The sequence below is a fragment of the Schistocerca cancellata genome, chromosome 3, assembly GCF_023864275.1.
Source record: "Schistocerca cancellata isolate TAMUIC-IGC-003103 chromosome 3, iqSchCanc2.1, whole genome shotgun sequence".
NCBI classification, from domain to species: domain Eukaryota; kingdom Metazoa; phylum Arthropoda; class Insecta; order Orthoptera; family Acrididae; genus Schistocerca; species Schistocerca cancellata.
The window spans coordinates 376,921,207-376,948,752 of NC_064628.1; the positions used below are offsets into that span (position 1 = coordinate 376,921,207).

The 27,546-nt window shown below is 41.7% G+C and overlaps 1 protein-coding gene across 1 annotated transcript in view; it reads left to right on the forward strand.

Annotated features, from left to right (window-relative positions):
• Positions 1–27,546, forward strand: part of LOC126175066 (cell division cycle protein 27 homolog) — a 215,934-nt gene that overhangs the window by 40,962 nt on the left and 147,426 nt on the right. Inside the window, exons 4-5 of the mRNA XM_049921590.1 lie at positions 3,633–4,040; positions 7,385–7,582. Of these exons, the coding sequence (XP_049777547.1) occupies positions 3,633–4,040; positions 7,385–7,582 (606 nt within the window). The remainder of the gene's footprint in view (positions 1–3,632; positions 4,041–7,384; positions 7,583–27,546) is intronic.

Below are 27,546 nucleotides of genomic sequence, written 5' to 3' on the forward strand. Positions count from 1 at the left end.
TTGTCCTCATCATTTCATCATCATCCAGGAAAGTGGCGAAATTGGACTGAGCAAAGATTGGGAAATTGTACGGGCGCTGATAACCACGCAGTTGAGCGCCCCACAAACCAAATATCATCATCATCATCATCATCATCAGCAAGAGTGAACAGTTGTGGGAGGGGCACCACCTGTTGCACTCTGTGTCCCTGGGAACACTTTTGTAACCACCTACCAACCTGGTTATTTCTCTCATCTGAATTTACTATTTTCAGTCCACTCATGTTCACTATTTTTTAATCTTTTGACTTTTACTATTACAGACCACCTCTCCAGCCATCTAGAAGGACCTATTTATTCTGTTGCTGCCCTATCCCTGCTTTGTGTTGGCAGGTATCAGATGTGAGGAAGGTGCCTCTAATCATAGACAAGTTCTGGGGAGCCCTCACCTGCTCTCCAACCTGACTTATATGTTTTTATCTACTGTTTGGATCCTTAAACTTCCAACCAACTAATCAATCAGCCAGCCAACAGTATACAAATGTGCCAAAATGTATTTTATAAAATGTACACTTGTGAAGAAATCCTGTGGTTGAGATTCTGTTCCCTGTGACGTATGACTGGGGTTAGCTGAATTGGGCCATCTGCAGATTTACAGCTGGAATAAAGAGAAATGAAAACATTAGTTATTTCCTCTCATCTAAGCTATTTATATTACTTAACAGCTAAAATGTTCACCCAGTCCCAGTTGCAGGTTGCCTTCCTCATAGCTTCCAGGAAAAATAAAAATTTAATCTTCATTACTTAATATAATTATTGACCAAATTTAAAATGCTGTCATAATCTGCTCAGTATGAGTTATGATCTTATATTAAAGGTTTAACACACAGATCCAGAATGAAACTTAGAAGAAACTGTGTGTCTCTTGAGGCAGTGTAACTCATAGTGCACAAACTACCCAGGCTAATTCTCCCAGTATTAGAGAATGAGAGCACTTATTGACTTCCAACTGCAGCAAAATTTCAGCATCAAGCATAATTGGAAATCAATAAAACAAAGATAACTATGGTTTTGTATCTCCAAGCATATAGATTTTACACTCTCAACATCAAATATTGAACACACAAACTTGCTTGTAATTACACATTGGAAGCTGTTTTGTGTTAAGCAGTTTGGTTTTTCAGGGAATTAGAGGGGGTGGGGTGTGGGTTTATCGTACATATGAAAGAGACAAATACAGTACAAGGTTACCTAAAATACTGCACTGTCGCTACCACTGGTGTGTTGTTATAACTGAGAAGACACAAAAATTTTAACAGTTATGTCAGATACTTGGTATTACTGGACGATTGAGTGGCAGCACCACTAGATTGTGAACATATAAGTGCATTTCAGTTGCATTAATTACAAATGTGAAAATATGAATATAATGTAAAAAAAATTAGAAATGAAGTGACTGTCTTGGGTGTCAATTTAGTTAAGAGGCCATGTATCTAGATGCAGAGAACTGAATCAGTTTGCTTTACATTGAACCTTATCCTTATGCGTACTTTCGCACAAGGGTTGCAGCTCACTGTAGCTGTTGTGTAGCTTGTCAGGTAAATTTCTGCTGCTCAGATTAAAATGCAAGCCTTCAGGCTGCGAGCCGCTTCCTGCCAATGGTACACTCTTCACACAGTTTCAGTACACAATATCAAGTCAGCAAGCAACTTTGCCCACCGTTTCTCAGTAGTGCACAGTAAAGGTTTTCTGTACGTTTCTTGACAGTATAGAAAACAGTGACTTTATTCAACACAGAAAGTTTCATTACAGAAGTGAAGTAGGCCAGTACTGTGGGAGAGCCCTGTACCTTACAGTGTCAAAAAATTAAAATAGGCTGAAGCTTGGAATGAAATATGTAGATTTTATAACATGGTTTTGTCATCTTCCCACCACAGGGGGGAAAAAAACCTTATTTGGTACTGACTTGTAATCATTTTTATTAATCTTTAGCAAGATGCATACTGTACAAACATGTATGACGTATGCATTGTACTGCAGATCTTTCTGTTGTAAGTGATGACAAAAAGGGTTGATAAAAAAATGCCAGTAAAGTCTTACTAATAGTTTTCTTCCCACTTGAGCTGCAGTTTGTAACAGAGCCAGATTTTTCATCTGCTCTGCAGTATGTCTTAAATTTTATTCAGTCTTGAGTGAAAACATCATTTTGAAGCACAGACCACCATATTAAGTCTTCTGCAAACAGGAGTGATATGTTGATAGGTCTGTGAAAAATCCAGCCCTTATTGCAGGCTGTTCCAGTCCCTCCTCCGGGGGCAAGGGCACCCCTTGGCTCGCTTGGGAGCGGGTGCAGGCTATCTGTGAGGCAGCCCTATTGCACGCGTCCCGCACTTGTGCAAACCACTTGACCACCCCTGTCCATCGGCTTTCCCCAGTAGAGTATGATTGCATAGACTATGGCCTGGCTGCCTGACTGTCCCTGCATCAGCTGCTTGGGTGTATCCCAGTCCATCTGTGTTGATGGACAGCTGGCTGCCCATGAGCAGGCACTCAAACTGGAATAGCCTACCTTACTCAACAATAAGTCAAATGTAAATTCTGTAAGGCGTCTTACTCTAGACAGGCAGCAGTTGACCTTTATTTTTTAAAGGTAAAGCTCTTTCACCAAAAGGATTCATATCTTTCGTGGTCAAACAAAACAGGTCACTGGAAATTTGGCTTGGTTTTTTTTTTTTTTAAGTAAAGTTTGTGAAGAGAGAATAATGAGAAGTTCTTTTCTTTATTTTGCATTTCTTCATAATGACATCTGCAGTGTCCACTACTATTTTTTCAAAGGGAAACATTTTGTTACTGAATAGTTCTGTAACATAACAGACAGGTGACAGTTCATCTATGATTGGGACTTTGGGTCTGTGCACTGAAGACTGGCCACAGGAAGTGGCTAACTATATCAAGAAGCCTCATCTCCTGTGTGAAAAGGTCCTCAACAGTTGCATAGTTTGGTTTTCAAGGCAGACTAAAATGTTAGGAAAAGTTGTTTAATTGGATCATAATTAAAGGCTTCTGATGTCATACAATAAGTCTCTCTCTCTCTCTCTCTCTCTCTCTCTCTCTCACACACACACACACACTAAAGTTATGATCATATTTGATACATGCAGACACCAATAAAGGCTCTGCTGGTTTAATCTTAGATAAAGTAAGTATTTTTTTTTTTTAGCTGTGATTATCACAGTATACCATCTGAATTCCAAAACAAGGAATCTTGTGGTATATGTTTTGTGCAGAAATCTTGCATCTTTCAAATGCCTGGAAATTCATTGGCTTTTTTGCACATCTGTTGCTGGGGCTACAGAGCAAAGTGTATGTATTACTAAACTAGTTGCAATACGTGTATCCATTAAAGGTTCCTCAGATTTAACTATAAAGTAAATCTCTTTATAAGACCCATATGGTAATTGTAATTGTTGTAATACAAATAGTGGTACCTAAGTACCAAGAACAGTCCCTGTATGGCGAGTGGTTGCCTATTTTATTCCAGTGTTTATCATGGTAATTTATTTTATTTTGTGTTTTTGTGTGTGGTATATTTATTACTGTTATATATTCTAGGATAAGAATAGTTGAATGTGTTTTGTGTTTTCTCTCCATAGGCTGTCTGAAGCAGAATCTATTCTAACAGGCGGAGATCCATCTAGATCCAGAAATCTTGAAGAAATAATATCAGAATTTGGGGAACACTCTTGTTTTGCTCTCCAGATCCTTGCAAAAATATGTTTACAAACAGAACGAGGCTCCAAAGCTGCAGAGGCTTTGCGACGGGCTCTAAAACTCAATCCATTCCTTTGGCATTCTTTTGAGGAACTGTGTAATTGTGGGGAGAAACCAGATCCCCTAAGAACATTTCAGGTTTCAAATCTGGACAGTTTTATTATGTGTACTGGCAGTAGTCATCGTACCACTTGTGAATATGGCTTTGGTACATCATTTGGTGGAAACACTCTTTCCTCTAATAATTCCAACACCACCCCGAATGAGGTGCAACAAAATACAGTAAACAGGTAACTATAATTGTGACTTCTTTATATTGTCCAGTGTTTGATTTTATGCTAACTTATATAGTTTCCCATTGTGGAATTTAACATCTTCCATAAAGATTAACATAAATGTCGATAATTTTCCTGTTGTAAAATTAGTTTTAACATTTCATGGCTTAATGTATTTATAAATTACTATGAATTGCTGGCCAGTACCTAACTTCTGGAGGTGAAATAAAGAGTGCTGTTAATAGAAAGTTATAAAAGTAAATGACTGTTTGTAGCTTCAGAACTATTAATTCCTCCATTAAAAGGCGACATGGCTAAGTTTGGAAAGGCTAAAACGGAACGGCATGTTACCCAGACGTCAGGACAAGAGCGACTGACCTGTGGTGAGCTCCGTTCTGTAAAGTGTCTCACACTGTTGAAATGTGTACTAATATGTTATTTTGAAAACTTCTATAGAGTGACTTTTCTGAGGAGTGTTGTAATGGACTAAAACCCAGTTCTCAAAACACCTAGTGACCAACTTTCCTGGGTATAAAAATGGCTACCTTAAAATTCTCATTTGTATTAATTAACTCTTGAAAGTTGAGACAGCGTACATGGTAAAATATACAAATTACACTGTGTGTGTGTAAGTAAAAATATAAAAAAGTAAAAAAAAAAAGTGCCTAGGGAAGTTTTTCAGTATTCTCGCTTTTAATTTTGTGTTTTGCTTCTGAACTGCTGACCCACTCTACAGTGGTATATATCTTATCTCAATGAACTGGTAGTTAATAGCCATGTTCCATTCCACATTTTCGAATTTTGCCAACTTATTGTTGCATGTCATTAGAAACTGGCGGATGTAAATTTGACAGTTCCAATTTTTTTTAAACTTCCTAATGTAGTACATCAGTGTTGCCTCCTGTGCAGTGATACTTATATAACGTGGCACTTGCTCTGCATTTCATCCCCTCTGCTGTTTTCATCACACTGGTGGAATCCAGGTTAACTTGTGTATCTAGTTTTCATCTTAACAGATGTAGGTCACCCACAAATTCCAAAAGTTAAACAATTACTACTTGCAAGATGATGTATTTTTCTACGTGCGAAGTAGGAAGATATTTTCAGGGGCGAATTTTGTAAATTAACAAACTTGAAAAGTAAACTAATGGTACACGTTCTGAAGCTTGTATAGGTAGCAAGCACACAATTTCTATGGAAGGAGAATTTGGCAGTTTCGTGCATTATTATGAAAAGATGTGAACCTATAGCAGATGTCCATTAAAATTGTAAGGGAAACACATTAGTGTCGAGCTTCTTCATGTAAGGTGCACAGCTTATAGATGTATTAAAGAAAACTGCTTGAAAAAAGAAATTGTCAGGGATATCTCTCTGCTAACTTTGAGTTCATCTTGTCTTTGCCTTCTTACATCATAAATAAATCCATTTAGCTGCAGAGTTTTATTTTACGAAAAGTTTGCACATATACTTATCCAATTTTTGTGTGTATTTTTGCTTGTCTTGTAATTAATCATTATTCCTCTCTTCACCACCTTTCCTAATTATGTTATGATTCTGTTAGTTTCTCCTGTGCAGATGATGTTGAAGTTCTGTGAATGAGTCTTCAAATGGACAAAACATGAAGTGATTATGCATATGTTCAGACTGACACTGTAGCCATCAGTCATGTTCTTACCAGACTTTTTCATAGTTTTATATCATTTAGTCTTGAGAGAAATTGCCTCGGTGGAAAGAGGATCAGTGAGTAGTTCTGTAGTGTGGTTTTCCTTGGACTGAGGTCACCGCTTAAGCTCAAAATAATGAGTTACAAATGTTTGAAGATCATCTTTAATAAAATCCCGAGTTAATCGTGCAGTGGTGTTTGGGTAAAGAATCTTCTGTGTAGATATAAAGTCAAACAATATACATCAGTGATTTCTTCAACAGAAATGTTGGAGGATCTGGCTGGACCACAGTAGACATACTCATTTAGTAGCACTGGGGAAGCGCTTGCCAGTCATCTGACGAACTTGCATGACTTTCAGTCCCCATTGAAGTAACATCACTTTCTTAGCCTCTAAATTCAATGTCAAATTCAGGATCATTATAGACACCCACTTTTGGAAGCATTGTCCAAATGATATACAGGACAGAGGCTGAAAATGTGTATTTCATCAAGTATCCAAAACTACACACAGGAAAGACAATATTTAGTACCAACCACCAAACTAAAACACAATAGCAATGCTACAAATTTAGGTATGGATGCTTTTGAGTGGGCAGACACTTAACTATCAGTGCTGAAATGGATATAAGTGAGGTTTTACTTTTTCTAAGTCTGTTTTTAGTTGCCCAAGTATACTCGGGATTAAAAATTTCTTTCAAAATAATAAAAAGTAGGTGACTTAGAGCTTAATGTTAATGGTTTAAAAAAATTCTAATTTTCAAAGAAGACTCTACACATCGATCCTTAATGTTCAGATGGTTCAGTTTCAAAGGGATAATTTAATCATCAAGTACACTTCTGATCTCCATCAGCATGGGAAAAGAATATTTCTACAGTACAAAACCTACTGCAGAATGGATATGTGAGGTTATTCCACTATGTGTATGAAATCCTGTACCTGTTTCCTCCTCCCTCTCCCCCCCCCCCCCCTTTTTCCCTGCAGTCATCACCATGTTACAGTATAAATTAAAGTGACAAAGGATTTTTCTTTGTGGTTATAGTACAGCTTGACAGTAGAGCAGGTACTGCATAGCACCTTTAAGTGCAAAGAAGCGCTTATAATAAGTTTAAGAACTATTGCATCTCACTACATGAAATCAAGAGTATGTCAATGAGAAAATAGTGACTGCTTTTATCAGTCAGAAATGGAAACTCAAAGAACAGTCATGAATAGTGTGTGGGACGGTACTTGCTGCCTCAGATTGCAAAGTGCTTAAACTCACTGGACTGTGGTAAAAACCCTTAGATAATTATGTAATAGTAACAACATTCTAGATGCAGTAAGCAGCTCTCTCCCTGCAGTTATGGTGTCGCCTATTGACTTGGCTTTGCTCCCAAAAATGAAAAATGGATGAAAGCTTAAACAATGTTCCAAAAAACTAGGGTGAAAATTGCTTTCTGTGCATTTTCGAAAGCTGTAGAGTGTAATAGAAAATATTTTCTAAGTAAAGTAAAATAAAACAGGTTGTGTCATAATAATTGCCTTGTATCCCATGTATTTTATATTTTTCCCTCAGAAATTCATTGTGGCACCTGTCAGATTTTATTTTTACCATTGTTTTGTATGTTTTCTTTCTGAATGTTTCTTTAATATTTTAGAACAAAATGCAGTGATAAGTTTATTAGTCTGGTAATTTAAAATTTAATATTTTAGCACTCCTGTACAAAATTCCAACTGCTTTAATACTGCGTTGACGAGTGTTAAGGTATTTACACCAGATGACAGTCCGTTGGTACATAACACTTTGTGCTCAGCTCTGTCTGGTATAGGAGCACTTTCAAACTCAAGAGGGAAGCAGTCACGGTTTAGAGGCAGTATTCTATGCAATAATGTTAGCCCTCTGACACCAAGGTATGTTCTGTCGTAAACTTCATGCATTAAACTTAGTTTGTGAATAATTCTGTACTCTATTTATTGTAGTTAGTGTATATTTAATTCAGTTTATTGCTGTGTTTTGAAGTGTGTGTTTCAGTTTGTGACATTGGGATTGGGGAAAATGTGAATGGAAGGTTCATTTGATGTTGCTACTTCTCTTAAATGGGGATTATGAGAATCTTTGTTACTGTAGATAACTTCATGTGCCATCTGCCCACCCCTCCCCCTCTCCCCCTCCTCCCCACTCCCTGAAATCATGTAATGTGAAGGTTCATTTACTGAGCTTCAGGATGTACTTTGACCCTTTGTCTGCTGATTTATTGAAATCCATAAATGTTTTAATGTGTTTCAACAAAGATATTGACTGATGACAACAAAATGTTATTTGCACAGTATTTGTTTTACCTGAAGGTAGGTTACTTGAAATGACAAAAAATGTTAATAGAATGAAGTTTTCATTCTGCAACAGTGTGTGCCAGATTAAGACTCTAACACAGGACCTTTGCCATTTGCAGTCAGGTGCTCTACCAACTTAGCTACCTATGCATGACTCATTACCCTTTCTCACAGTTTTACTTCCACCAGTACCTCATATCATACATTCCAGACTTCACAAAAGTTCTCCTGTGGAACTTGCTGGACAAGCATTCCTGGATATTGTGGAGACATGGCATAGCAACAGCCAGGGGTTGCTTCCAGAATGAATTTTTCACTTTGCAGTGGAGTGTGCACTGATATAAAACTTCCTGCGAGTTTCTCTGGAAAACTTCTGTGAATTTTGGAAGGTGCAAGATGAGGTACTGGTGGAAGTGAATCTCTGAGGATGGGTTGGGAGTTGTACTTGGGTTTCTCAGCTGGTGGAGCACTAGCCTGCGAAAGACACAGGTGTCCCAGTCCACCACAGAGTTGTAATCTGCCAGGAAGTTTCAAAAAATATTTGCCTTAAACAGTTAATAAATGAAAATATGCATCAAATTCTGCACAGATATTGTGCCAAAACATGTCAGTCAGCAGCTGTGAAACATAAAAGTGCCATAAAACACAGTGGCTACATTAGTATAAACAATATATAACAACACATTTGTAGATTATGATATAAAATCATATGTACACATTTCTTTATTTGGGCTATGGGTCTTAGTTGCTTATTTATTTGCTCTTCTACCTATGATAGCATGTTTTGTTACAAGTACTGGAATAGCCATGTATATTGTTTTTGTGCACAAATAGAATTGTATGTAATTTTGAAGACAAAAATTGTATACATTAGATAAACTTAGTTAGTACATGTGAAAAACAAGTAACTGTGTGATGTTGAACAATTTATAAACACATGTATTCATTCACTTGGTGGAAAGTATCCCGTAAATACGTCTGTAAGGATTGTTTAAAGAACTTTGTGCCCTGGATAGCTTTTATTTTCAAATTGCATTTGCCACAAATTTCCATTGCCACATGGAATGGGCACTTCTGACATTTTTGTATAAAGTAGTTTCTCTTATATAAGGGTTCACATGATTTACTTATTGTACTTCCAATTTGTATTCTAATGGCCTTCCTCTGAAATTTAAATGTATTGAGTGCTGGAGGAGTGTTTCCCAGAATGTTACTCCAAGGTTGAGGTGTGACTGGATATAAACAAAGTAAGCACGAAGTTTCCATATTGGTGTATGACTTTTATGCTTTTATATCATAACGCCTTTGACTTGGCTCACAGTTAGTGACCTCCGTATGTTTAATCCATTTCAAATTGTCTTGCAGTGAAACACTAAGGAATTTTGTTACAGCGCTACCTTACACTTCACCATCTTTAAAGAAGACATTTTGTTTGTGTGGATTCTTATTTTGTTTGGTATGAAAGTTCATTGTGGCAGTCTTATTGGTTCCAAAAATTAACTAGTTATGGTCTGCCCAACATAAAAAATGCTTTATGGGACAATTTATCGACTGATTCCATTCCTTCCTGTTCTCACATTTTAGTAGAACTGTCATATCATCAGCAAATAAGACAGTTTTGTATGCATCAGTATTTACATTCAGGTCATTAGTATAGAGTAGAAACAGCAGGTTTCCCCAAAATGTAGCCTTAAGGTATAACATATTTGATTGTAGCATATTTCTCAGTGCTTCAGTGACTGCTTTGCACTTATGATCACTGCACCTTGGTGAGATCACTTGTTTATGATTGTCCAGGAATAATCGATATGTCTGAAAGGCCTCATGTGCCATAGTGTTCAATATTAGTAAGCAATTTTTCAAACTTGACCATGTCAAATGCTTTTGACAAATCTAAAACTATCAGTGTTGTTAATCGTACATTATCCAAAGAGTTAATGTACTATTAAAACATTCACACCTTGCTGAAATAATATATCATTCTTTTCTATAAATGAAATAAGGTTTTTGTACATCATTTTCTCCAGAACTTTTGATATGCTAGATGAAATGGCAGTTGGCCTATAGTTGTTCTTGTCATATCCCATCCCCCTCCTCCCTTCTTGTGCACAGGAATGACTTCTGCTGTTTTCAGTGACTCCGGAGAAGCCTTTGATTGGAGAGAGGAGGCACAGAAGTATTGAAGTTTAACAAGAAAATTCACAAAATGCTGAGAAAGCAGATATTGTTGCACTGTTGGTTCTTTGTTGACAGGCAAAAGTTAGTAAAAATTTGTGTGTCTGTAAAAAGATAACAAAAGTTTCAACTATTTTACCATAGCAAAAGATCTTGCCAAGAATCTGGGAAAATTATGGTCCTATAAAAATCACTAAGCAGGCCAAAGGCTTCTATACAGTCACTTGCTGACCACTCTGTTGTGGCAGTAGAAGACAGTGAAAGGAAAAGCGAAGTCTCAAATTTCACTTAAAAAAAAATTCACACAAGAGGATCATACAGACATACTATAGTTTGACTGATGCACAGACTTCCATATGAAGGACGTACAAAGAGGTATCCTTGGCATTGAGAAGCAACTGAAAGAGTTCAGAGAAAAGTCACCAGGTCTGGATGGAATCTCACTTTGTTTTTACAGAGTGTACTCTCTTGCATTGGCCCCTTAGCTTGTATCTCACAAATATTTGGTCTAGCACAAAGTTCAAAGTGACTGGAAAAAGCGTAGATTACTCCTGCAATTTAGAAGAGCAAAGGAATGGACTTCTGGCCTCTTAGTGCATGTATGACAATTATTTAGTCCAGCACAAAGTCCGAAGTGACTGGAAAAAGCATAGATTACTCCTGCATATAAGAAGAGTAAAAGGATGGACTCGCAAAATTACATACGACTATTCTCAACATTGGCTTCATGCAGAATCCTTGGGCTTATTTTAAGTTCAAATATAATACATTTTCAAACAATGGAAAAACTAGATTGGAATATCAACAATATTATGAAAGGGATAAATTACTACTAACAGTAAAGATGATGTGTTGAATTTTGGGCAGGCACATTGAAAGCACTGTTACAAATTTAGCTTTTGGCCGAAGCTGTCTTCAGAAAAGAAAACACACACACACACACACACACACACACACACACACACACACACACACACACACACACAGTCGCAGAAACAAGCATACCTCATGCAAATATGACCACCATCTCCGCCAGCTCGAGCCAATCCGATATATTTTCTGGAGACAAAAAAGATTTTGTCCACAAATCAGCATGGATTTAAAAAGAATCACTCATGCAGAACTCAGCTTGTCTGTTCTTCACAAGATATCCAGCAAACCAAGAAGGAAGGGCAACTGGTAGATTCCAAATTCCTCACTGCAGACTGTTGACATAGATCGGAGCTCACTGAATGAGTTCCCATACATGTAAGTGGCTTGAAGATTCCTTAAGTAATTGAACTCGGTCATTGTCCTGGACGGCAGGCGTTGATCAGAGACAAGGACTGCCCCAGGGAAAATGTCAGCTTGCTGTCAATATAAACAATCCTGTAATGTTCAAATACAATTTTAGTGGTGTGCTGCTTGACACAGTCACATCAACTACATATCTAGGCGTAGCTTTGTACCTTGCAAAGTGATATGAAATGAAACAAGCACATAAGGTTGTTTGTAGGAAAGATGAATAATCGACTTTGGTTTATGGGGATAATTGTGGGAAAGTATAGCTGATGTGTGAAGGAGATTGCGTATAGAATGCTCAAATAACTTAAGGGTTTGCTGCCGAGTAACGTCGTCGACCACCGCCGATATTTCGACAGGAGTATTGTCTACATATCTAAAAAAAACACGCAGGTTTCAAGGCTGCTGACCCCAATGCCCCTTCCTCAAAGTCCTCCATAAACAAATTGGCCACAATAGATGACAACGGGCTTCCCATAGCAACTCCATCAGTCTGTTCGTAGCACTGACCATTGAATAAAAAGAAAGTGGAAGTCGGCACATGTTGAAACAAATTTGTTAACTTGACACCAAACCTAACCTCTATTAGCTGCAATGAATCAGAGAGAGGAACGCAAGTGAAAAGAAAAACCACATCAAAACTGACTAGAACATCAGAGTCATTCAAACGCAATCCCTGCAATCGATGTAAGAAATCTGCAGAGTTCTTAATGTGGTGTTCACACCTACCTACTAGTGGGCTCAACAAACTAGCAAGATGTTTAGCTACACGATACGTTGTAGCACCAATATTAGAAACAATAGGCCTCAACGGGACAGCCTCTTTATGGACCTTAGGGAGTCCATATAATCTAGGTGGATGCCCGATTGACGTGGCTTCCTCATATTCATCAGCTGAAGGTGAAGTGCTGGTAGCACCTCAATGCCCTCCGCTGCCTGAGCAACATCTACTAGGGTGCAGATCGGTCTACGCTGCTGCAGCTCTACAGAGCCCTTGTTCAATCCCACCTTGACTATGGGAGTCTGGTTTATGGTTCGGTGGTGCCCTCAGCGTTCGTTTACTCGACCCAGTGCACCATTGTGGCATTTGACTGGCAAAAGGAGCTTTTGGGACAAGTACGGTGACCAGCATCCTGGTGGAGGGCGAAGTCCATCCATTGAAGGTTGGGCGTGCACAACTGCTCGCCAGTTACATTGCACATGTTCATAGTTCTCCTGCATATCCGAATTACCATCTCCTTTTCCCATCCACGGCAGTTCATCTAACGCATCAGAGGCCCAGGTCAGGGCTTAAGATTGCGGTTCGCATCCGATCTCTTCTGTCTGAAGTGAAGTCTTTGCCTTTACCACCTACACTCGAGGTCCATTCACGTACACCTCCGTGGTGTACACTAGGCAGAAGCTTTGCCTGGACCTTTCACATGGTCCTAAGGACTTAGTTAACTCCGCAGCTCTCCGCTGTCACTTCCTCTCGATTCTTGACATGTACCGGGACCATGAAGTGGTTTACACTGACGGCTCGATGTCTGATGGTCACGTTGGCTTCATATATGTTCATGGAGGACATATTGAACAGGACTCCTTGCCAGATGGCTGCAGTGTTTTCACTGAAGAGCTGGCGGCCATTTCTCATGCTCTTGAGCGCATCTGCTTGTTGCCTGGTGAGTTGTTTCTTTCCTGTACTGACTCCTTGAGCAGCCTACTAGCTATCGACCAGTGATACCCTTGCCAACCTTCGGTAGCGACCATCCAGGATTCCATCTATGCCCTGGAACAATCCAGTCGTTCCATGGTGTTTGTGTGTACCCCAGGTCGCATCGGAATCTCAGGAAATGAACTTGCCGACAGGCTGTCCAAACAGGCTACATGGAAACCGCTTCTGGAGATCGGCATCCCTGTAACTGACCTGCGATCATTAGTATGCCACAAGGTTTTTCAGCTTTGGGAGATGGGGTGGCATAATCTCAGTACGCACAACAAACTGCATGCCCTTAAGGAGACAATGAATGTGTGAAAGACATCCATGCAGGCCTCTCGCAGGGACTGTGTGGTTCTCTGCCGGCTCCCCATTGGCCACACGTGGCTAACACATGGCTACCTCCTCCATCACGAGGACCCACCTTGGGGTCACTGTGGTTCTCATATGACTGTCGTCCACATTTTGTTGGACTGCCCACTTTTAGCCACTTGGTGGCGGACTTTCAACCTTCCCAACATCCTACCTTCGGTGTTGGGCGACAATGTCTCAACAGCAGATTTAGTTTTATGTTTTAATCATGAGTGTTTTTTTATCGTACCATCTAATGGTGAACACTTAGCCTTCTCAGGTCGCCACCCTCCCTCCATTTTAAATCAGCCTTCTCAGGTCGCCACCCTCCCTCCATTTTAAATCAGTCACACTTTCTTTGCATTTGTTTGTCTTGGTTGTCGTCTTTTCCCTACATGCATTCATCCCGCCTTGTCTTTTTGGGGTGGATATTTTAATTTGTTGCAGAGTGGTTGGCTCATCCTCTTTTTATTATTGTGATCAGCCAGCCCAGACCATCTGCTCTATGGTTTTAATACCTTTTTCTACTTTTCCTTGTGGTGTATGTTTTCCCCATTTTTTGTTCATTCAGTTCGTTTTCTTTTTAGGTGTGGTGTTGAGTGTTTTGTACCTTGAGCCTTTCTTGCATCAGGAAAAAGGGACTGATGATCGTGTAGTTTGGCCCCTGTATACCCCAAACAAACCAACCATCCATCTTCGCTTAGTATCGTTATAAAAGGATCAGTGGTCCATATTGTCTGCCTTGCCATGCGGTAGAGCAATGAACAGTACATGGCACCTCTCTTCCTTGTCTTTTACTGCTACTTAATTGAAAGAACAGCAGGCCTTCAAGTTTTTGTGTGTTGTTGTATATCTATTCTTCTGCTAGTATGTTATTTGACACATCAGTCACTATAACTTCAGTTTCAAAGAAGAGAAAGAAAAGTCTTACGATAGCAGACTACAAAGTCTATTAAGAAATAATTTTTTGCAGATAAATAAATTTATGTGAAAATTGATCTCAAAGCATTTATACAATCAAATTCCATTTTCTCTGCTCTCAGAAAAGAAGTTTGTTCACTACAAACATTAGATACAGGGTGAACACTTCAAATTTGCACCGCAGATATTGCGGAAATGGAAAGTGCTATTGATGTGTGGTTTTCACAGAATAAATTGGTAGTCAGTGGCTCATATTGTTAGCCAGTCGGCAGATTGTAATAATACTTAGAAAATGTATTTTTTGTGCAGACAGAAGTTTTTTTTTCTTTTTTTTCTTGTGGGACAATGTTTCTTGACAGTTACAAACTAAAAGTAGTGTAAATTAGAATATCAGTGGTGTTTGTTGCAGGATTCTAGTGTGAGCTGTTTACAAGATACTGTATTTTGAAAAGTTTCCACACTGACACTTGCACAATATCTGTGGTAGCAAACACTAACAACACTAATGCATACACTAGTTCTATCGATTGTGACCAGTAACGAGACAATTGACCATCACAGGTTAAGTTCAAAATGACCACCGGAAGTAGCAATATGCGCTCAGAGTTTGGTATGGAATGACTACTGCACTTGTGCTAGCATTTCAGCAGAGATGTCTGAGCAGACTGCAATAATGCGTCATTGTATATCATTGGCTGTAATTGATACGTCCTTGTAGACAGCATCTTTCAGCTTTCGCCACAGAGAAAAGTATACAGGCATCAAATCCAGGAAACGGGCTGGCCAAGATATAGATCCTCTGCGTTGATCCAACGATTTGGAAACAATTCATGAAAACATGCTGTAGTACTTGGTGCACTATGGGGTGGACAGCCATAACATTGGTACCACAGGTTCCTTCTAGTCTGCAGAGGAATGTCTTTCAGCATCTGTGGAAGACAGTCTGTTAGGAGGCAGAGGCTGCAATACATGCTTGCATTCAGTTCTCAGTCTATGAAAAGCAGTTCTATGAACTGATGGCTCACTATCCCATACCGCACATTTACACTCCGTGGACACTGACGGTCCATCTTGTAACCTCCCCCTCACTTATCGACCTTAATGACAGTGAAAAATTAAATCGCGTGTACCTAATGGGAATTTGGGAAAAGCAATCGTCACCGAAGTTAATCTGTCGGTAAAGAGGAAGGAAAGGGTTACATCTAAATGAAAGGAAAAATGCAAATGAAATTGGTGGAAATTAATTTTGAGAAACGGGTAAAATTAATAAAGAAAGTAAATGTGCGGTCGTCACATCAACAATTAATTCGCGCTAATTAGATATTTGGGATTTGTGGAAAATTACGGTCGCCAGTCCTATGGACAACTACTATAATAACTGAAAAAGAAAGGTTATTGCACATATAATTAGTACTAAAAGCGTGGCAACTGAAAGTTGACACGTGTTGTGTGAAAACTGAAAGTTTGTCAGAAGTAATAAATTTCGCTACACTCGGACTTAATTTAGCAAAAGAATTAATAAAACTGGAAAATTGAAAGTTAATTTAGTGACTGAATTTAATAGTGAGATTTGTTTCTGAAGCACTACGAAATTCAGTAAAATAAGGTTAGTCTTGGTCTACCTCAACAGTCATTTCAAAAGCTACTTGAATCTACGCAATTTAAAAATAAGAGATTTAACTTTGAACTTGAATTAAATGATTTTGGACAGTTAACAATAGTAACATTTAGTACGTACCAAGCTGAGCTGCAGTCACAGGTAAGCTGAAATATGCTAACAAAACTCGCACTCTTAATTTGTGCTTGTGTAATCTAAATATTGTAGCCAGCTATGAATACCTTAACTGAACTTTGAAATTAAAGCAGTGAAATGGAATGATATTACTTTAATGCTGGCGTCTGAATTTCAACGACACTCGGGTTCATTTCGGAAAAGGAAGGGACCCTGCTTGGTAATGCAATTGGGACAATGAGCAACAAAGGTTCATGCTAAGTTGCTGTAATTTTGTGATGCAACAATTTTAAAAGCTGAGGTCTGCCATACAGTTCTAAAACTTTACGTGCTTCCAGTGTTCCTTGTTGGTTGATTGAAGGTTTGAGGTCATCGGTCGAGGCGGTGGCGACAGTCACTCATTGTCGGCCATCACTGTTGCAGAAGCTGGATGTTGGCGCGCCTTATTCTCGACACTGTCACGAGGCGAAACGGGCTCTTGATGTGCGCCAGCTAATGCTTCCCATCCGCGACACCGTGTCAAAAACTATCATAGCAAGTCGAGTGCAATTACATGCTGCCAAACCCCGAAAGCGCGGCAACTCACGGGAGCGTCACACAACACACCTGCTCAACTGCACTACTCCAGCCAGACTGCTCTGCCCGCGCTCCACGCGGCCGAGTTCACACTGCCAAAGATCCTAAACACTTTGCTTCTCCACACGACCTATCGATGTAATCGTTTGATAGCATAGTTTTCCTTAGTCCAGACCCAGCGTAAAAATACAAATAATATTTACAAAACAAACCAATTATACATCGACATAAATGTATATATATAATGTGACTTACCAAATGAAAGTGCTGGCAGGTCGACAGACACACAAACGAACACAAACATACACACAAAATTCAAGCTTTCGCAACAAACTGTTGCCTCATCAGGAAAGAGGGAAGGAGAGGGAAAGACGAAAGGATGTGGGTTTTAAGGGAGAGGGTAAGGAGTCATTCCAGTCCCGGGAGCTGAAAGACTTACCTTAGGGGGAAAAAGGGACGGGTATACACTCGCACACACACACATATATATCCATCCACACATATACAGCTGTATATGTGTGGATGGATATATGTGTGTATGTGTGTGTGTGTGTGTGTGTGTGTGTGTGTGTGTGTGTGTGTGTGCGCGAGTGTATACCCGTCCCTTTTTCCCCCTAAGGTAAGTCTTTCAGCTCCCGGGACTGGAATGACTCCTTACCCTCTCCCTTAAAACCCACATCCTTTCGTCTTTCCCTCTCCTTCCCTCTTTCCTGATGAGGCAACAGTTTGTTGCGAAGAGGGAAGGAGAGGGAAAGATGAAAGGATGTGGGTTTTAAGGGAGAGGGTAAGGAGTCATTCCAATCCCGGGAGCGGAAAGACTTACCTTAGGGGGGAAAAAAGGACAGGTATACACTCGCGCGCGCACACACACACACATATCCATCCGCACATACACAGACACAAGCAGACATTTGTAAAGGCAAAGAGTTTGGGCAGAGATGTCAGTCGAGGCGGAAGTAAAGAGGCAAAAATTTTGTTGAAAGGCAGGTGAGGTATGGGTGGCGGCAACTTGAAATTAGCGGAGGTTGAGGCCTGGCGGATAACGAGAAGAGAGGATATACTGAAGTGCAGGTTCCCATCTCCGGAGTTCTGACAAGATGGTGTTAGTGGGAAGTATCCAGATAACCCGGACGGTGTAACACTGTGCCAACATGAGCTGGCCGTACACCAAGGCATGTTTAGCCACAGGGTGATCCTCATTACCAACAAACACTGTCTGCCTGTGTCCATTCATGCGAATGGACAGTTTGTTGCTGGTCATTCCCACATAGAAAGCTTCACAGTGTAGGCAGGTCAGTTGGTAAATCACGTGGGTGCTTTCACACGTGGCTCTGCCTTTGATCGTGTACATCTTCCGGGTTACAGGACTGGAGTAGGTGGTGGTGGGAGGGTGCATGGGACAGGTTTTACACCGGGGGCGGTTACAAGGGTAGGAGCCAGAGGGTAGGGAAGGTTGTTTGGGGATTTCATTGGGATGAACTAAGAGGTTACGAAGGTTAGGTGGACGGCGGAAAGACACTCTTGGTGGAGTGGGGAGGATTTCATGAAGGATGGATCTCATTTCAGGGCAGGATTTGAGGAAGTCGTATCCCTGCTGGAGAGCCACATTCAGAGTCTGATCCAGTCCCGGAAAGTATCCTGTCACAAGTGGGGCACTTTTGGGGTTCTTCTGTGGGAGGTTCTGGGCTTGAAGGGATAAGGAAGTGGCTCTGGTTATTTGCTTCTGTACCAGGTCGGGAGGGTAGTTTCGGGATGCGAAAGCTGTTTTCAGGTTGTTGGTGTAATGGTTCAGGGATTCCGGACTGGAGCAGATTCGTTTGCCACGAAGACCTAGGCTGTAGGGAAGGGACCGTTTGATGTGGAATGTGTAGCAGCTGTCATAATGGAGGTACTGTTGCTTGTTGGTGGGTTTGATGTTGACGGACGTGTGAAGTTGGCCATTAGACAGGTGGAGGTCAACATCAAGGAAAGTGGCATGGGATTTGGAGTAGGACCAGGTGAATCTGATGGAACCAAAGGAGTTGAGGTTGGAGAGGAAATTCTGGAGTTCTTCTTCACTGTGAGTCCAGATCATGAAGATGTCATCAATAAATCTGCACCAAACTTTGGGTTGGCAGGCCTGGGTAACCAAGAAGGCTTCCTCTAAGCGACCCATGAATAGGTTGGCGTACGAGGGGGCCATCCTGGTACCCATAGCTGTTCCCTTTAATTGTTGGTATGTCTGGCCTTCAAAAGTGAAGAAGTTGTGGGTCAGGATGAAGCTGGCTAAGGTAATGAGGAAAGAGGTTTTAGGTAGGGTGGCAGGTGATCGGCGTGAAAGGAAGTGCTCCATCACAGCGAGGCCCTGGACGTGCGGAATATTTGTGTATAAGGAAGTGTCATCAATGGTTACAAGGATGGTTTCCGGGGGTAACAGACTGGGTAGGGATTCCAGGCGTTCGAGAAAGTGGTTGGTGTCTTTGATGAAGGATGGGAGACTGCATGTAATGGGTTGATCTACGTAGGCAGAGATACGTTCTGTGGGGGCTTGGTAACCAGCTACAATGGGGCGGCCGGGATGATTGTGTTTGTGAATTTTAGGTAGAAGGTAGGGGTGCGGGGTGTTGGTGGGGTCAGGAGGTTGATGGAGTCAGGTGAAAGGTTTTGTAGGGGGCCTAAGGTTCTGAGGATTCCTTGAAGCTCCGCCTGGACATCAGGAATGGGATTACCTTGGCAAACTTTGTATGTGGTGTTATCTGAAAGCTGACGCAGTCCCTCAGCCACATACTCCCGACGATCAAGTACCACGGTCGTGGAATCCTTGTCCGCCAGAAGAATGACAATGGAACCGTCAGCCTTCAGATGACGGATAACTTGGGCTTCAGCAGTGGTGATGTTGGGAGTAGGATTAAGGTTTTTTATGAAGGATTGAGAGGCAAGGCTGGAAGTCAGAAATTCCTGGAAGGTTTGGATGTGGTGGTGGTGTGTTGGGGCTTATGGGCGCTCAACATCGAGGTCATCAGCGCCCTGACACACATTAAAAGGAACGAATGTGGACAGACCTAAGAAAACTAAAGCACACACTCAAAGAAAGCAGGAAAAGAAGGAAAATACTACATAAGAAAGTAAAACCTAAGGAAAGGGGAAACTTAGCAACAAAAATGGCAGAGGAAATTGTTATTAGCTGGCCACTTACATAAAATATGGGCGAGCTTGTCACACAGTGAGCAAATTAAAATCCTCTCCCTAAAATCTTTGTAAAAACATTTGACAGGGCACAGAACTTTAAAACTTTAACCACATTCATCCGAGTGTTGCCTAAAAGAGATGGCAGGTCCGCTGGCAAGTCAGCCGCGACCCGCTGGTCAGAAAATAAAATGCAATCCAATAAAACGTGGCGCACAGTGACCTGGACGCCACAAGCACCACACATTGGAGGGTCCTCTCGCCGGAGAAGGAAGCCATGCGTCATAGGGCTGTGGCCTATTCGAAGCCGAGTGAGGAGAACCTCGTCCCGTCGATGGGGCTGAAAGGAAGTACACCACACACGCGTTGTGGGCTTGACTATACAGAGCTTATTGTCAGTCACTTCCAGCCACTCATCCTCCCACCGACGCATGACCCATGAGCTCAACAGCGAGGTGAGTGCGTGCAAGGGGATAGCACACCGAGATACTTGTGGATCGAGACACACCTCCTTGGCTGCGAGATCTGCCCTTTCATTCCCAGCAATGCCGACATGCCCCGGAACCCAGCAAAAAGCTACAACCTTCCCCAGTCGCTGTAGTCGGAGGAGGGCATCCTGGATGGTCTGGACAATTTTGTCTGCCGGATACAAACGTTGCAATGAGTGAAGGGCACTGAGTGAATCGGAACAGACAAGAAATTAGGAGAGGAAGAATGTCTCGTGTGCTCCAGTGCCCGCAAGATCGCAGCAGGCATCACAGGAACGGCAGCAGCACACGTACATTGACAAGCGCAGGTGCTAGTGCTAACAGTAGCAACCTCTGTTTGTGTAGCGGCATCGGTTTTCAAGACTGGTTGTTTGAGAACGGAAGAAAAGGAAGCAGCGAATGTGGGCGGCTGCATGGACTTGTAAATTTTCTTCGCCTCACCATACGGGATGCGTTTTGTAGTTTTTAGTTCCTGGATCTTCCGTTCCTCAAGGACAACTCTGCATTTCCTACTCCACACAGGGTGATCCCCAGAGTAGTTGACACACTTGGGAGGAGAGGAGCAACCAACTCCCTCATGGGCGGCTTTACCACAATTCCCGCAAGTGGCTTCCTCTTTACAGCCGAGAGTAGTGTGTCCAAAGTGGTAGCATTTAAAACACCGCATGGGGTTGGGGTAATAGGGCCGTACACTGAGACGTAGGAAACCTGCCTTCACATGCTCTGGCAATTTGGTACTGTTAAATGTAAGGATAAATGAGTCAGTCATTATGAGAGCACCATCCACCCGTTTCATAATGTGTTGCACATCGACAATTCCTTCCCGGGACCATTCAGCCTTCAGTTCGTCTTGGGGAATGTCAACGAGATCTCTGCAAGTCACAACACCCTTGCTGTAGTTCAAGGTGTTGTAAAATTCAGTCTCTATAGCAAACTCCCCAAGAAATTGTGCCTTCTGAAGGTTCTGGACTTGCTGGAAGCTAGATGTTTCAACCAACAAGGTGCCATTTCGCAAGCGCTTTACAGATTTTAATGTGCCAGCAATACCTTCTAAGCCCTTCTGTATATAAAATGGCGAAACTTTTTCAAAACTCCCATCTTTTCTTTTAATTATTAAAAACACATTCTGCGAAGCAGCATGCATTCTGTTACTACTACCTGAATCAGGAGGACTGGCTACACGAGCCCTCTTGTTGGATTGGGTGTTAGAACCCACCAGCGGTCCACCCATTCCGCTGGCAGGAGAAGAATAAAAGTTTGAGGGTTCCATCTCGGTCCCACGAGCAGTTAGGGAACTAGAAGTCCACCTAGACAGAGCCCCGCGTGCCTAGGTAAGCCTTATACAAGGAGTCATTCCAATCCCGGGAGCGGAAAGACTTACCTATGGTTTGGAATGACTCCTTACCCTCTCCCTTAAAACCCACATCCTTTCGTCTTTCCCTCTCCTTCCCTCTTTCCTGACGAAGCAACCGTTTGTTGTGAAAGCTTGAATTTTGTGTGTATGTTTGTGATTGTTTGTGTGTCAATCGACCTGCCAGCGCTTTTGTTTGGTAAGTCTCATCATCTTTCTTTTTGGAAACAAATAGTAAAACAATTACAATATATATAGACACAGAAATGTCATATCTTGAGGTAACAAAACAAGGAAAAATCTATAGTACAATAGATGGAAATAGAAGGATATGCATTTCCAGCGTTACAATCTGATAAAGGCAACAGGATTTGTCAGCAGACCTGTAGTGCGTGTTTTAGCAGTTTACATGTCCATGATTGCTAAATGTGGCTTCATTACTAAACAAGATACGTGATACATCAGGAGTATCCTGTTATAATGTCCGTGTACAGAAGTTAACACAATTCTTGTAATAGTTTCCATGCAGCTCTTTATAAGAGAGAGATGTGCCAGCAATGGAACCTTTGTTGATGGAGAATACTTAGGACACTTGCCTGATTCGTGCCACTTCCTCGGGTGATTGCATGGGAGTTTACATGTAGATTGGCTGCAACGGCAGCAAGAACATTAATTTCCTCGTCTTCTGTCATCACTTGTTTCTTCGGCTACATGGTCTAGGTGTTATACTACAACTTTCATGTAACTGGTTGAAGAGATTAATAAATAATTGGCAAGATGATTGCTGTATGTTGGGGTACCGACACACTCCATACACTTTGAGCATGTTGGCTTTTTCTGCGTTGGTAAATCCAACCTACTGCTTGGTCTGTCTCACACTGACTAGCAAGTCCCAGTGCACTCAAGGAACTCACAAGCACACTCTAAACAAACATAACATCATCTTACCTAGCAACTTAGCAGCTTGAACGGCACAAACAAGTGTCAATGTGGAAACTTTTCAAAATACACTTATTTTGTAGGCAACTCGCTATAGAATTTTGCAACAGATGCCAGTGATATTATTTACCCTATTTTAAGTTTGTTTATGCCAGTAGGTATTGTTCCATTTAAAAAAGTGTATGTTTGCTCAAAAAAATACACTTGGTAATGATAGGCAGAATTTGTTCATTGGCTAACAGTAAGAGCCCTGACTATCAGTCCATTCTGTGGAAACCACACATCAATAGCACTTCTCATTTCCGCAATATCTGCAGTGCAATTTTTAGGCAATTCACCATGTATATTGGTAACCAGGAAAATGTTACATGTGGTGAAATTTATGAAACATGTATGGGAGATAGGGAACCATTTTGAATTCCGGTTAATGCTCTTTTGCCATTGCAACTACTAGTTTATGAAATAGGATAGTGTTGTGGTGGAAGAGCACCCATTTACACATTAATCTTGTTTTTACAGTTTCAAGTAACTATGCAAATAGACCAATATTTATTATTTATTTATTTATTTATTTATACAATTTAATAAGAGCAAGTACTGTTCTATCCTTTAATTCCCAGAAAAAGTTGTGATAGTCGTCTGCTTTATTTCTTCATTGATAGTCCTCGGTGTTGATGTACTTTGTTGTTGTACTTGCTGAAAAATTTTGGGGGGGGGGGGGGGGAGTTCAACACTGACTACTGTAAATGATGTAGCCGACAGTTGCTCGGTTGTGTTTCACAGTTCTTTACTTTCACTGTTCACAACATCCCAGTATTGCACGGTTGATATGGCCAGTTCACTATTGGTTAACTTTTGATAAACCTCATTAATAGTTTGCAGGCGAACGTCAGCATACTGCTACAACAGTTAACTGTTGAACATCTATGAGCAGTAAAAACCTAACCACACAGTACAGTCTTTCAAATAAATTGAACAGACACTGTCATTGTTTTAACACACAGCCTGTTGGTGTTACACTTATCTCACAGTTAAGTTGTTGCATTGTTGTTTATCTAACCAAATAAATAATTGGAATTAAATAAGGGCTGGTTTTACTAATATTTTTTGAATGGAGCCAAATAAATACTTTAAGAATCCTAGCAGTCCTCCTTACAGTTGTTTAGAATTATTACAGAATTTATATTTGTTTGTAATTCAACAATAGAATTTAGGTCACGAAACAGTTACTGATTTCATCCTATAACAAAAGATATTAACTAGGAATGGTCAAAATAAATTAGGAAATTGATGACACATACAAAACTAAGCACAAAATTAGATCTGGTGCTGCCGGCCACGGTGGCCGTGCGGTTCTAGGCGCTGCAGTCCGGAACCGCGGGACTGATATGGTCGCAGGTTCGAATCCTGCCTCGAGCATGGATATGTGTGATGTCCTTAGGTTAGTTAGGTTTAAGTAGTTCTGAGTTCTAGGGGACTGATGACCTAAGATTTTAAGTCCCATAGTACTCAGAGCCATTTGAACCACTTTTGAGATGTGGTGCTATATTCTTTAAAACTGAGGGCCAACTTTTCTCTTTTATGGAAATGCAGATTATACTCATGTATGTTAATGGTAATTAGGCAAAAATGAAAATAAAATGAATTTAAGGAGGCAGATGGAAAAATGAGAGGAAGTAAAGAGATCCCAACTTGCTTCGTCAGTCAGTCAGTATAACTTTTTCAACCATTGGAATGATTTGTGCCCTTTTTTACTTATGCCTAACTTTTGTTTTGTCTTGAGGGTGTAATAAAAGATTCAAGCTCCATGTACAGTTATATGACTACAGAAAAAGTCCTTTAGACTGTACATCAGCTTTTCCTAATTTGGCCTTTTGAACACATTTCTTCAATGTTTTATCTGCTGCCACTATCACAGAGTCATCAGATGCAGAACTTTCAGTTATTATGTACCCATTTATTTTATGATGATGCATCTATCATTGAAATCTCACAAGTCTTAAAATGGTGTCCTTGTAATTGCTTTAATAAGTATCTACCAAACATACAGAGCATGTCATATGTATATTGCTCTTGTGCCTCATTTCAAAGTATTTTCTTGTAGTAAATCATCTTGGGTGTTGTTTCATTGTATTGATGAAATTCCCTATACTATTTTGTATGATTTTTTTAAATCATAAGTGTTGTCTCATTACACATTGTTTGTCTTTAACTCGTTTAAGAAGTGAGCAGCAATGGCCCTGTGATTCCTATGACTGACCTGGCAGGTCATCATCATGAAAGTAGTGTGTGCCATGGCATGGGAATTCTGCACACTGAGAGTAAGACTGTAAAAGGAAAGTATGCCTGGACCTGTAACAGAGTGAGCATTCCAGAATGAGTTTTCACTCTGCAGCGGAGTGTGTGCTGATACGAAACTTCTTGACAGATTAAAACTGTGTGCTGGACCGAGACTCACCTTTTGCGGGCAAGTGCTCTACCAGCAGTTTTAATCTGCCAAGAAGTTTAAGAGTGAGCATTGTTGGTGATTGCAGAATGTCACTGTAAATCTCACCACAACATTGATTTACGTTCAGCATCATGCAGTTCTAAGTTGAAAAATTTGTTTGGTGCTCACATTGTCTGATGTCAACGTCTTCTAGTTCAAGAACATTAAACTTGGTGGCTTCTTCTACTCTATAAAGTTGCAAAATAAGAGCCAGTTACTATTTGGTTCTTTTGCAGATTATCTTTCATGATTAAGCCTGAGTGTCTTAAACAGTTGTTACTTTTACTGACAACATTGCTTTTTCTTCATGGTACACATTAATGTATGCCAACATGCAGATTTTTGATCGGGGTGGCATTATTCGTGCTACATTTATATAGTATCAGATAGCCTTTAAATGGAAATGTCTGCTGAATATAAAGAAATTCCTTTATGAAACTTCTCACTGCAAGATATGCCACTGATCACCTCTAGCTATGGCCCTCCCTACACTGTCCCCCCTGCGGGTTCGGGGGTTAGAATAGGCCCGCGGTATTCCTGCCTGTCGTAAGAGGCGACTAAAAGGAGTCTCACATGTTTTGGCCTTATGTGATGGTCCCCTCTCGGGTTTGACCTCCATCTTTCTAAATTATTCCGAAGAGCGAGCCAATTGGGGAAGGGCGCCTTACATGGTGCACTGTATCTGTCGTGCAATTAGACCTTTAGCCGGCTTTCACGTCGTTGCAATGGTGTCCCGCTCGTTTTCGATCTTTAGGGCGGGGATACATCCCTGGGTGCGATTACCACGCTGCCCTCTGCAGTGTTTCTTTTAACTGCGACGACGACCTTGGACAGTTTTGCACCTAAGATCCAGCACGGTAGCCAGTCCGTTGTGGTGGGGCCGCCATGTACCCTCTTGGTTGTAGCCCCCTGACAACACAGGGATCGCTCTACTGATGATGCCTGCGCCGTTAACTCCCCACGTATGCCAAGGAGTAGATGCCTATCCTCCTGGGGTATCAGGACTCCCGGCAACGGCCATCCTGCCAGGTGGCCTTTGCTGTGGCTGGGTGGCGCCCGTGGGGAGGGCCCTTGGTCGGAGTAGGTGGCATCAGGGCGGATGACCCGCAATGAAGCGTGGTACATCATCTCTCGCTGGCGGCCAGCCGCCAGCAGTCTCTAAGCGTTCTCGGGCTCAATTTAATGCTCAGAAGTACGATCCGAAAACGTTCCCCTCCCTGGCCACGCCGTGGGAAGAGCGTAAGTCCCAGGATGGAGGTAACAGTTATTCGCCCCGATTCTTAGTTTGCATGAGAGCTGATGGGGAGTCTTTTCTCTCCACAAAGCCTCAGTTCTTCGTCGAGCATTTAGAGGACAAGTTTGGGGAGGTGGAGGGCTTGTCTAAAATGCGCTCTGGCTCAGTACTGATACAAACGGCATCCTCCGCCCAGTCACGCAGGTTACTTGCTTGTGACAAGTTGGGGGATGTTAACGTTACTATTACTCCACATAAGAGTTTAAATATGGTCCAGGGTGTTATTTTCCATAGGGACCTCCTTTTGCAGTCTGATGACGAGCTGCGCGCCAACTTAGAACGTAGAGGTGTTCATTTCGTCCGGCGCGTTCATCGGGGTCCGAGGGACAATCAGGTTGCTACCGGTGCCTTCATCTTGGCCTTCGAGGGTGATACGTTACCGGAAAAGGTCAAGGTGATGGTCTACCGATGTGACGTCAAGCCCTATATCCCTCCCCCGATGCGGTGCTTCAAGTGCTGGAAGTTCGGCCATATGTCTTCCCGCTGCACTTCCAGCCTCACATGTCGAGATTGCGGACGCCCATCTCATCCCGATACTCCATGTGCCCCGCCTCCCATCTGCGTCAACTGCGGGGAGCACCATTCACCTTGCTCGCCAGACTGCAGAATATTCCAGAAAGAGCGCAAAATCATGGAATATAAGACCCTGGACCGACTGACTTATACTGAGGCCAAACGGAAATACGACCGATTACATCCAGTGCGAATGACAACTTCCTACGCCGCTGCTACAACACCTGTGCTAGCCCCATCAGTTTCGCGCCTTCCGGCCGGATCGATGAGTGGTACAACTCCTCCTGCCCCCTTGCCAGTGGGGGGCTCTACCCACCGGGTTGCTCCTGTGCCACCTACCTCAGGAGCAACACCATCCCCCCCATCGGGGACGTCGGTCCCCGCTTCTAAGCCGGAGAAGTGTCCAACTTCTTCGGCTTCTCACGCTTGCAAGGGGTCCCTTGGGTCCCTCCCTTCCCAGGTTTCCACCGGCGGGAAGGCTGACGATCGACAGTGGCGTAAGTGCCCACAATCTGCAGGTCGAAGGGCTTCCCGATCCTCCTCAGTCCCGGAGACTGAATCGGTGAAGCCCTCC